This window comes from Aegilops tauschii, chromosome 3 (assembly GCF_002575655.3).
Source record: "Aegilops tauschii subsp. strangulata cultivar AL8/78 chromosome 3, Aet v6.0, whole genome shotgun sequence".
In the NCBI taxonomy this organism is placed as follows: Eukaryota; Viridiplantae; Streptophyta; class Magnoliopsida; order Poales; family Poaceae; genus Aegilops; species Aegilops tauschii.
The window spans coordinates 536,638,068-536,649,468 of NC_053037.3; the positions used below are offsets into that span (position 1 = coordinate 536,638,068).

The 11,401-nt window shown below is 46.8% G+C and overlaps 2 protein-coding genes across 10 annotated transcripts; one reads left to right on the forward strand and one right to left on the reverse strand.

Moving 5' to 3' along the window:
• Positions 1-1,532: 1,532 nt before the first annotated feature.
• LOC109778359 (pentatricopeptide repeat-containing protein At1g31430) lies at positions 1,533-9,374 on the reverse strand. Of its 8 annotated transcripts, XM_073511012.1 has the most exons (7): positions 7,388-9,374; positions 7,204-7,284; positions 6,990-7,049; positions 6,707-6,823; positions 5,919-5,972; positions 3,787-3,855; positions 1,533-2,821 (listed from the first exon to the last, which is right to left on the reverse strand). In XM_073511012.1, exon 1 carries the CDS (start codon positions 9,297-9,299, stop codon positions 7,551-7,553), a length of 1,749 nt encoding a protein of 582 aa, XP_073367113.1. In that variant the 5' UTR covers positions 9,300-9,374; the 3' UTR covers positions 1,533-2,821; positions 3,787-3,855; positions 5,919-5,972; positions 6,707-6,823; positions 6,990-7,049; positions 7,204-7,284; positions 7,388-7,550. The 8 variants fall into 8 exon arrangements, with proteins under 8 accessions (XP_073367113.1, XP_073367112.1, XP_073367111.1 ...); XM_073511011.1 differs by lacking the exon at positions 6,707-6,823 and having other exon boundaries at positions 1,533-1,942; positions 2,063-2,821; positions 6,990-7,284; positions 7,388-9,373; XM_073511010.1 differs by having other exon boundaries at positions 6,990-7,284; positions 7,388-9,373.
• LOC109778360 (uncharacterized) lies at positions 3,120-4,431 on the forward strand. Of its 2 annotated transcripts, none has more exons than XM_020336915.4 (3): positions 3,120-3,447; positions 3,582-3,655; positions 4,007-4,431. In XM_020336915.4, exons 1-3 carry the CDS (start codon positions 3,333-3,335, stop codon positions 4,187-4,189), a joined length of 372 nt encoding a protein of 123 aa, XP_020192504.1. In that variant the 5' UTR covers positions 3,120-3,332; the 3' UTR covers positions 4,190-4,431. The 2 variants fall into 2 exon arrangements, with proteins under 2 accessions (XP_020192504.1, XP_020192503.1); XM_020336914.4 differs by having other exon boundaries at positions 3,147-3,447; positions 4,004-4,431.
• Positions 9,375-11,401: the final 2,027 nt, after the last annotated feature.

The window sequence follows — 11,401 nt, forward strand, 5'->3', positions numbered from 1 at the left end:
GAGCAACTAGTTGACGAGCGCTCCTCCTTCGGGAGCCTAACAACGATCGGCGCCACTTGCCGCGCTCTCAGCCGCCTGCCATGTGTCGTGCTCTGGGCGCTCCCTCCAGGTTTTGTTTTTTTATTTATCGCATGCGTTTTCGGCTTTTTAAACGGGTTTCCCCCTTTTTTTGATGTTTCGGTTTTCCATCAGTCTTCCTTAGCTTTTAGACCCCAAAATATTTGCGCGAAAAAACACTTTTTTTTCTTCCACGAGAGGCACGGTTTTGCTTCCGCGAGAGGCATGGTTTGCTTTTGAGTGAGGCACAACCATGCCTCTCGGAAACGAAAAAAAACATGTTTTCTATTTTTTTTCTCCCGCGAGAGATACGGTTTTGCTTTCGCGAGAGGCACGACCATGCTTCTCGAAAACGAAAAAAAACACGTTTTCTGTATTTTTGTTCCTCCAGAGGCACGGACGCACGGTTTTGCTTTCGCGAGAGGCACGACCGTGCCACTCGGAAACGGATAAAAAATGTGTTTTCTGTTTTTTTCTTCCGCAAGAGGCACGGTTTTGCTTCCGTGAGGCATGGTTGTGCTTTCGTGAGAGGCACTCGGAAATGAAAAAAAAAAACACATTTTCTGTTTTTTTTCCTTCCACGAGAGGCACGGTTGTGATTTCATGAGAGACACAGCCGTGCCTTTTTCGGAAAAGGAAAAACCCGTGCTCTCGGTTCGGTTTTTGTTCGGTTTTATCGTCCGGTTTTTTTTCGTAAAAATAAAGAAAAACCTATCAACATGGGATCTAGTTTTGAAGATCTCGACGCGAGGATCCAACGATGAAAATGGTTCGAGATTTGGACGCACGGTTTAAGAGATAATACGTTTTGAATAAACGGATCTACAATAAAAAGGAAAACTCCCAAGTTGCGACAAGTGACGCACGTGTAGTGCGCCACTTGTCATAACCTGAAAAGGTAAGAGTGATCTTTGCAAGGAGTACTCCTCAATTAGTGATTTCGTCAAAACCATGACATGTGAGAAGCTTTCGTGGGCCGGCCTACCTAAAACCTATAGCCGGGACTATGGGCGCCCTCGACCGATAGCTAACTATATGGCGCCTTAAGCGTCAAATATAAATTTCCCTTGTCCATCTTCCTTCTCATCGGCTCTCAGTTGCTGGCCAGTTGCTTCATTTAGCCCAAGTCACTGCAGTTGGCCTTTCTTCAAATCCTTCCATATATTATCTACAAGCTAAAAAAAAATTGGCACGCCTTCTAAGAGTGAAATCTTGCAATTTGAGTTGATCGAGACTTCAAAATGAAAACTTTAGGAAAGTAGGAATTAGCAAAAGCTATTTCTTCAAGTTGTGTGTGTGCGCATTGGGGTGCAGATCCTCTGTTGTGACAACACTGCAGTTATAGTCAAAGTCGTGTGGAGCCGACCCCACGTGTCATCTGCAGCGCTGCACTGTGGTAACTGCAGAGGATCCCAACCCGCGCATATGATGCTGTATCAATCACCTTATGATACACCGGTGACAAGAAGATCACAAACCTTTGCAACCCCATGATAAAGCTTGCCACTTGTTCAGATCCAAATCCAATAGTATCATTTCTGCCCCATGTCAGAGTGATCATAACGGATCGACTCAGAAATAACTACTCTTGAAGAATAGCAAAGCCGTATCAATGTATAGCACATACTGTTAGCAAATTGTGTATGCGCCTATTTGTGGGGCAGTTGAGTTATAGGTGCCTAAAAAGTGTAACACTCTACCGAGTACACATGGGTTTGAATTCTGGTATCTCGACACCTTGGTGGGTGGATGTACCTTGTGATGGCAAAATATGGATTTTGTGAATGTCTTTTAGTCGGGAATGTAGTACGCCATATCCTTGTGATCCGTGGGGCTGAAAACAACGAGTCCCCCTCAGCACGACAGGGTGGAATGCAGACCCCCCCTGCAAATATGCTTAGCCAGTGTAAATTAGTCCAGTAAGTTGTTGGAAGCAAAGAACAATTTACACGCTGGATTCTTAGTGGCCAAAATGTCCTGACTTGGACAAACAGTACCCACTTGCCTATTTTTCAGATTGGACCAAAATCTTGACCCAGTTGGCGTCTCGTGACTGCCAGCATTGGCCTCTCCCGGTGGTGGTAGCCGCTCTGGTACTGAAAGCAACCACCGCTGAGCACTGCCCATGTCCACGGCCAGTCAGTGCATCTTCCTTGAGGAAGATGCACATAAGCAATATGACCAACGCGCCGCAGATCCCGAGCTTCCGAGAATTGCTCTCTGCAGCTGCAAGAAGCCGCCAGACTGCGCCTGGTACGGCTCTGGATGCTTGTCCCAGAATCCAGTGGCAAGCCCATGCCGTCGTGCTCATGGAGAGCGAGAGAAGAAAACAAGAGCTAGGCTGGGAGAAACGCAGAAATCCAAGCACCCCCGCCACGCTGCTCTCTCCGAAATGCAGAATCCAAGCATCTTCACCCGAGCTGCTTTTCCAGTTCCCACACCCTCCTCTCAGTCCTGTGGCATACAGACACACACCTCTGCATGTTCAGAGATGATACGCCATAAATCTGTGCTTCCCCCTGGCTTTCACCGTCATCACTACCCCAAGCATCCTAGCTAGCTAGTTCCTTGAAGCATGTCCTTTGACTGAACATAAGTTTCCACTTCTCCCTCAGGGTTTTCCTTGAAGCATGTTCTTTCGCTGATTATTAGGTTTACTACTATTCCCACATAGATTTTGCGCAATGTGTCCGCCGTTTCGATGTTGCATATGATTGGCGCAAATAATTGACCCATCTTCCCTTTCCCTCCATAACCTCTGGCCCTGTAGAGCAGAAGGAACAAAAAGAGGTGAGCAAAGCGGCTAATGAAGCATATTATTGGACTCCTTAAATTCAAAACTGAGATACAGAAAATAAGATGGGTGCAGAGAAGGCACATGTGCGGTAAGAAGGGACAAAGGTGATGCGGTGCAAAAACAATGCAAGGACGGTCCCCCGTTGCTAAGTTTCAGAGGCCTCTGTTATCCCGTGTGTGCGTGCATATGAAAGAGAGGCAGAGCCACCTGTTGGTGGTCACCTCAGTCCCCACTGCGCCCCTCTCTACAGTCTAGACCATCGTCTGCATGGTATGGCACAGGGATATGCATACATATGCTAGACAACAGCGGAGCCACAAGGCAACACACACATACGCACAAGAGCTCTTGCAGTATTGCACCCGTCTGCCATCTATATAGCCTCTAGCATTTGCTCCCTTAAGCTGTTTCTCTAATTCCAAGCATACTACCATCCTCCCGTTCCCTATCCATCTTCTCATTTTGGGGCAGGGGGGTTATGGCCAGTGGTATCCCCACAACAACCTCGAGCTCCCTGCTCCTCTTCTTCCTCCTCTCTTGCTTGCTCATCGGCCATGCTCTCTGCAACCAAGGCCACCATGGCAGCATCTCAGGTTTCACCTCTTCACTACAAATACTGAGTGTTCTTTGTTTGTTCTTGCATGAGAATGGCTTGTTTTCTTTTTCTTTCTTTAGTGTGCATATGTTCACTGTGTATTCACTAGTTTCACTTCCATATGCTGTACAGGTGCAGACTATGGAGAACAATATGCTCACCAGGGATTACCTGAAGAACATATAGACCTGCAAGAGAACATCAAGGTACATATGCCATCTAGTTAGTACTAAGTGCCATTCTTATAGGTACTATATTTTCTAATGTTTTCAGCACATGATAAATTATGCTTGAATAGAGATTCTGTAAACTTCAACTTGCTTGAAATACTATATACCTGTCCATGGAGTTTTTGGTAAGCGGACTCATAGGAAGAGGATACAGTAGCCAACTTGCCTCCTTACTCCTACAGTTAGTACGAGAAATTCTAAGACCAAGAGCAAAACAGCATGGGTGCAGCCGTGCAGGATATGCAAGTTAATTTGGAAAATGGGGCCCATGACATAGCCATCTGAAAGCAACAATAACTAACATGACGTTCACATGCTTCACAGCAGGGTCTAAACAAGGAGAAACCGCCCAAGTATGCAAGGAGAATGCTGATTGGTTCAATTGCTCCCATATGCACGTACAACGAATGCAGGGGGTGTCGATCCAAGTGTACCGCTGAGCAAGTTCCGGTGGATGCAAATGACCCCATGAATAGTGCCTATCATTACAAGTGTGTCTGCCACAGGTGATCATTGATGGTTAGTAGGAGCTTCTATGATATGATATGTCTAGTAGAGAGTAGTAGTTTTCCTTCAGTCTCCTCTTCTTTTCCTTCTATTCTCTTTCTCTGTTAAAAAGGCTTCTTCTTTTTTCCTTTTTCTTTTTTACTAGAGGTTAACTAGTAGCAGACTGGAGGGGCATTTTGTACTGTAAGATGTCTAGTTCAGCTTGTGAACTAGTAATTTTGAGAGTGAATGGTCTGAAATTTTGATATCGGAAGACCAGCTTGGCTGTGCAGATAACCAGTTTCTTTGTTAATACTCCCTCCGTCCCAAAATAAGTGTCGCTGGTTTAGTACAAAGTTAGTACAGCTTTGTACTAAATCAGCGACACTTACTTTGAGACGGAGGGAGTATATTGCAACTAGAAATCAAATCTATAAGCAGACCTCGATGTGGTCTTCTGCTTGAATAGGCTTAGAACTTCAGGCTGGATCTTCTGCACTGTTGGTCTCCAACTGTGCAGTGTATAAATGCTGTAAACGTTCGTATGTTCCACCAGAAGTTGACAGTATCTTCTCTACCCCGAGCATCTTCAGCTCTCGTGGGTTTTGTGCCATCCCTCTTTCCATGTAACAACGTATACTGCAACAACCACCGGTGCTGTACAAGGGAGCAGTAGATTCATATTGACAAATCAGAGAAGAAAGAAGATGGTGACTTCTGTGCAGACTGCATTTCCTCAGCAGAGCAGGCTTCAGCTGTTGAATTTAACCAACCAGGTCTAGTTTCATGTATGTACCACATTTTTACGCAAAAAGCTGTAGCATAGGTAATAAACAATCCAGTACCAAACAGAGCATTTATTTTGCAAGCAGAGAGGCTGCAGGGTGCCTTGTATGCATTCAACAAAAGAACAGTTGAAGATTTGTCTCAATAGGAAATATTTATTACCAATAGCTCTTTTACTGGAGGGGTAAGGATGCTTATATACAACGGGACACTCTGGAGTAACTCATGTATATTTGAACGACACTGGCAGGTGCAGGTTCAGGCACTACTGTCCGTTGGCAAGTATTGCTCTCTTTAAACCTTATTTTTCCTGCTCAAATAGATTGCTACGGTTCTAAACAAAGCACTGTTCATCCTATATTCAGGTTCTGCATCTGTGTGATGACCCAGTTACCTACAGGGCTGGTGTGGATCACTAACAGGGTGACATAGTTACCTGCAGAACCATGTTTACTTTAGTAGCCCGCCACCCACGTTCAAGCCCCAGGCTCCGCAGGTTTATACCTGGTTGTTTCCTCTTAATAAATTGCCACACGGTCTAGTCCCTGTTGGTCTCGTTTTTATGTTTTACTTTAGTAAGTCTATTTGACCAGTAGACAAGTAGAGCTCACAAAAATCTATAGTGTTTCACCCAATAGAAAGAGGTCAAGACATGAATTTTAGAAAGTTAACATACAGCAGAACTATTGGAAGTCTTCAGAATTGACAGGTATTGTGATTAAAGCCTTAATACTGCCTGTTTGAAAAACAGTTCCTTATTCACCAAAGGAATTCAGTGAGAATAATGCCTAAAGACAGAGGCGGCTAATGTAAATGCTGGTCCACACATTACATCGGCAATTACATTTGAACTTAATAATTTCCAAACCAAGAAAAAGCAGCATGTAGGAAAATGCTCAAAGCAAGTAATCGCACTATGCTGACCATGGACCAATTACACGTGAAGAGCTGAGGGTAGCAGCTTTACCATTTGCTCCTACTGTAGCTTCAAATGGCTTCAGGACTAGCATGTGTAGATCTCCTAAAAAGACAATGAGAAAAAAGAAAATCAATCCAGTTGTATCCTGAGAGTGACATTACAGAAGAGGGTTCATATGGTGAGAGGAATAAAAAGCTGCCGCGCAGTGGCCCTAGTGCTACTCTCTAGCGGTAGAAGCAGGTCAACATTTTTCTTAAGAAAACAAGAAGAGGTCTCCTATGAAGTGGTCCTGCAAAAATATTCACATGGAAGTAAGCAGTAGGATCCATCTCGAGCTGTTTTGTTTTGTATAACACGAGATGCATGCCTTCGACCCAACATAGGATGACACATGGGTTGCAGCTCCTTCGAATCAAGGCCTGATGGTTGCAGCTCTTTCGTGTCTCTATAGTGCTCATCATAGGTAATGTTATTATATATTTATATTCTAATTTATGCTTAAGCATGCTTCTAGATCGGCAGCATTCAAAAAAATGGCCAGCCAATTTTGACATCACTAAGGTTATGAAATTTGCCTATGGGCATCCAAGAGAATCTCTGGTCAGGAAACTGGATATTAAGAACAGCTTTGTAATGTGGAAAACAATGAATTTGACATGAAGCCAAAGAATTCACGTAAGGAGAACATGGTTGTTCTTTGCACTTCTATGCTTAGATGTCATTCCTACTATATTTCACATGATTAATTTCCATCTATTTTCATTCAAACATAAAATAATAGTGTAGAAAGTAGACAGAAATAGCTAGCGACATTGACAATTGGACTTGCTACATACTATCTTGATGACGCCAGCCTTCAACCTGAGTTTCACTTTTCTTCATTCTGAGGATGTTAAAGACCAACTCAACAGAGGTTCGAAGTCTTTTTATTAAGATCAAACTTGTGGTTAAGCCTGAAATCGTTATTAAAATTTCATGATCATCAACTGGTAGCCCCAAACTGTTTCTTACTCATTCAAACTGGCTAAAAGAAGGGGTAAAGACATCAAGCTCAAATAGAGTTTGTCTATTCAACAAATATGTTTTATATAGTGAACTATGAAGGTTGAAATTAATTACCTCCGTCCAAGTAAGTCAATGAAAGCAAAATGGACCACCACCCCATGGATCTCAAGATCTCTGCGTTTCGGAACCTTTTAGTCAGTCTGCAACTAAGTCCAGTAAAATGAATACAAAGAAAGGCATGGACCAGTGTGCAAGTAACTAAGCACCCATTTGGCTGCTATATCAATAGAACTTGGGAGGTAGCTCTTCCAACAGCGTAATTAACTACCAGGTGCAATTTTCGATCATGTTGATATCTCCAAAGTCCTCTGGGAAATAAGCCACAGCTCCAACCAAACACTTTGTTTTCCTGAAACCAATGAAGTGTGGAAATGTTCAGAAGGACTAACTTGGATTTGGACACTAAAAAGGGCAATAGTGGCAATTATGTTTTGTTTTATCTGGAGACTCACATTTGCAAATGTTTGTCATGACAAGCAGCTTCAGAAAGAAACCCCGGGACACTGAGTTTTCAAGAGCTCCATCCAGCATTGTAGCATTTCATGCCAAGAATGTTCAATCAACTAACAGGCATCACACCAAGAGATTCAACACAATTTCGGTGCAACAGAGCAATCAAGCAGATGCTACCATGTTAGATAAATTCCACAGCATCATGTAAATTTCATCCTTATCAGGATGTGAACTGCCTCCATTCACAAACTCGTGTATTTGTCCATCCGCCTCAATCACACTCCTTCCAATGTCCTTTTTCATCCCTTCAGCACTCATCAATCTCCTAATCCTCGAGACACCATCCCACATTCCTTCATCAGCGTAGATATTGGACAGAAGAACATAGACTCCAGAGTCATCAGCTCCAAGACTTGCTAGGCGTTCAACCGACAGCTCAGCCAGTTCGACGCACCTATGACTTCGGCAGGCAGCAAGCAGAGATCCCCATAATTCTGGAGTTGGTTCCATGGGCATTGTCTCTATGGTATGCCTAGCCTGATCCAAATGTCCAGCACGCCCAAGGAGATCAACCAATGCACCATAATGTTCAACCTTGGGATCTATCCCAAAATCCTTCTTCATTCTATGAAATATCTGTAAACCCTCTGAGATCAACCCAGCATGTGTGCATGCAGTCAGCACGGCAAGCACACTAAGATCATCCATTGGTGCTCCTTCAGACTCCATTTGGCGGAAAAGCTTGACAGCATCAAGTCCGCAGCTATGAGTTCCAAGTCCAACAATCATCACATTCCAAGTAACCACGGTCTTGTCAGGCATGCTTTCAAAGATCAACATGGCGAGATCCAAGCGCCCACATTTCATGTACATATCTATCAGAGCTGTCTTCACCACAACATCGAACAAAATCTTCTTCTTCTCCAAGTAAGAGTGCAGCCACCTGCCTTGCTCCAGAGCTCCCAGCTGTGCGCAGGCCGTGACAGCCCCAACTGCAGCGACCCTATCAGGTCTGATACCGCACCTCAGCATCCTTCGGAAAAGTTCCAAAGCCTCCGAAGGCTCGCCACACCTGACATACCCGTCAACAACAATACTCCACGAGATCACATTCCTCTCAGGCATCTCATCGAATAGCACCCTCGCCTCGTCCATCCTCCCCTGCCTAGCATACCCATCGATCATCGAGTTCCAGCACACCAGATCCCTCTCAGGCATTTGATCAAACAGCTCGCGCGCACGGTCCACACCTCCAGACCGCTTCCCGTAGGCATCAATCATGGCGGCCCAGGAGAAGGCGTCCCTATGCGGCATTTCGTCGAACAGCTCCTGCGCCAGCTCCACCTCGCCGCACCCGACGTACCCCGCCACCATGGAGTTCCACGAAACGAGGTCCCGCGCGCCGTCATCGAACACCTTCCGCCCAGAGCGACAGTCGCCGGTCCTGCAGTAGAAGCTGATCAGCGCGTTCCGCGTGAACAGGTCGCGATCCAGACCCCTCCTCACAGCCTCGGCGTGCACCAGCAGCCCGACCCCGCAGCCGCACGCCTTGAGCACGGGGGGGAAGGTGTAGGCGTCGGGGTCCACCGCGCCACGGCGCATGCGCGCGAAGTAGGCGAGGGCCCTGCGGGGGCTCGAGGGGGCGTGGAGGCGGATGAGGGTGTTCCAGGGGAAGGCGTGTGCGGAGGCGGCCCCCGGGAGGCGGGCGAAGACGGCGTCGGCGTGGGCCGCCGCGCAGGCGGACGCGAGCGCGAGGAGGAGGAGGTTGGAGAGGCGGAGCGGGGAGGCGGCGAGGTGGCCGGAGGTGAGGAGGAGGGCGTGGCACTGCAGCGCGTGCGGGGCGGAGCCGCAGGCGCGGAGGCGGGAGAGGAGGATCGAGAGCGCGAGCGGGGGCGGCGGAGAACAAGACATGGCGATCGAGTTTGAAATTCTGAAACGACCGACTGTCCCTGAGATCGAGTCGGAAACCAATCCATGTCACACTAGAGTTTGATTTTTTTTTTTCTCGTTGCTTGTCACCTCTTCGTCGGCTTGGGCGGCACGGGCTCTGACGGTGGGCGTCACTTGCTCAGCCATAACCCATTTGGACGCCTCGATGCCATGTCGCAATGCCTTCACGTTCTTGTGGCAGTGGTCAACGACCGACGCAGGAGGCAGGACAACATGGACTAGTTGGTCCACGTCGGAGTCAAAGGGCAAGGGGGCGACCAGAGCGGAAGATTGGATCCGGCCTTGGTCCGGGCCGCTTGCCTGGCGCGACAAGCTACCTGCGCCTTGAACTTCAGAAGCCGTCATGGGTTAGGAGGACGTGACACTAGCACCCAGCATCGTCCGGGAGTGCAGGTCGGCGGCGACAACCAGGAGCTGCAAGAGCCTCGCCAGGCCATCGGGACGACACAAACCTCAACAAAAACACAGCTGCACTCACCCCGCCAGGCCGCCGAGCTCAAAGATCTGTCCTTGTTCATCCACAACCGACGGGGGATGAGCTTCTTGTTGGATGGCGTCAGGGCCGTCTCCAGAAATTCGGGGCCCCGGGCGAAAACCAAAAAGAAGGGCCCAAAAGTTTGAACAGTTCCTATAATAGAAGAATTAATATGCATAAAGCACAGTCTCATTTTATTATATAATTTCAAGTCTGTTTTATTTTGTACAATATTTAGACATATATCAAACATGCATGCTAAAAAACAGTAAATGATAGTGCAACAACAAACTAACCTCATGTTCTACCAAAGAGGAGCATCCATCTAGTCTTCGTGAAAGAAAATCTTCAATGATATCTTATACTTAATCTTTTCCAAGATATTGTTTTCAAGTGCTGTTGTCGCCAATCCGTTGAGTATTATCTGCAACTCCTTCATCGATAAAATTACCATCATCAAACTTTTCCATCAGGAGGAGTCAACATCTGCTGCATTATCATCACGACCATTATCAACATTCACATCTGCAGTTTGATTTTCAAAATCAAGTTGAGTGTCTCTCACAATATATCCATCAAGGGCATCCGTTTGAGATTGAGCCTCAACTTACGGTAGCTTTGCAGCACCAAAATCATCTTCGTAATTCTAGTAGACATGATGAATATTCATGAAGAAAACCTAATAGATTATAGATGATCAAACTGAATAAAATTAGCTTCATATGGTAATGATCTGGAGATGACCAGATCTTCAAATACATGAAAATAAACTGAAAAAAGAGCCTGCCCCTTGAAGATTAAAATACAGTCAGTAGTCCGGACATGGGCATGTTCCTGAATGATTTTGTTGGTGGTCTTCCTGATCGAAGCAAGGAACGGCACCACAGTCAGCGGCTGTTGCGTTTTTATGGCAGCAAGACGACCAGCCGACGGGATTGGATCAGATCGTCGTAGGCAACTGCGCCGGCACGAGCACGACTGCTTAGGGCCTCGCCTCGGCGCCTCGCCGTATTATTCGCCGAGACGCCGGTTCGGCTGGAATGCCTGACGGTAGAATCGATCGATATGCCTCCTGTCCTGGATTCAGGCCTCCAGCGCCTCCGATCAGCGCATCGGGCCTTGATCTGTTGTTTGGGCCTTTCCTGTAATGGCTTTTTTGGCGACTTTTAACGAGACGAGGCAATGAACCAAGCTTCCATCTCCAGGATTTTTTTATCCATGGAGGCCCCCCGATTTTGGAGGCCCTGTGCGGTTGCTCACTTCGCTCCCCCTCATCGACGGGCCTGGATGGCGTGGAGCTCGAATCCGCCATGAGTGTGTCCCAGTCAATGGGATTGGGCCCAAATCCGGATCCGTTCTTGGAGCTGGACATTTTTTTTGACGGGATTCTTGGAGCTGGACATAGTGGCGCGGGGTGGCGGGGAGGGGACCAGACCGAAGCAGAGGGGAGGGAGAGGATGGAGAGGGGTGCGGTCAAGGTGATGTAGGGTTTGGTCCGACGTCTGGAGGAGATGGGTTTTTTTTTGGGATTGGGCCAGTCCGACGTGACGGCCGTGTTTGAATCGCCTCAAATCCTCCCGCATATTGG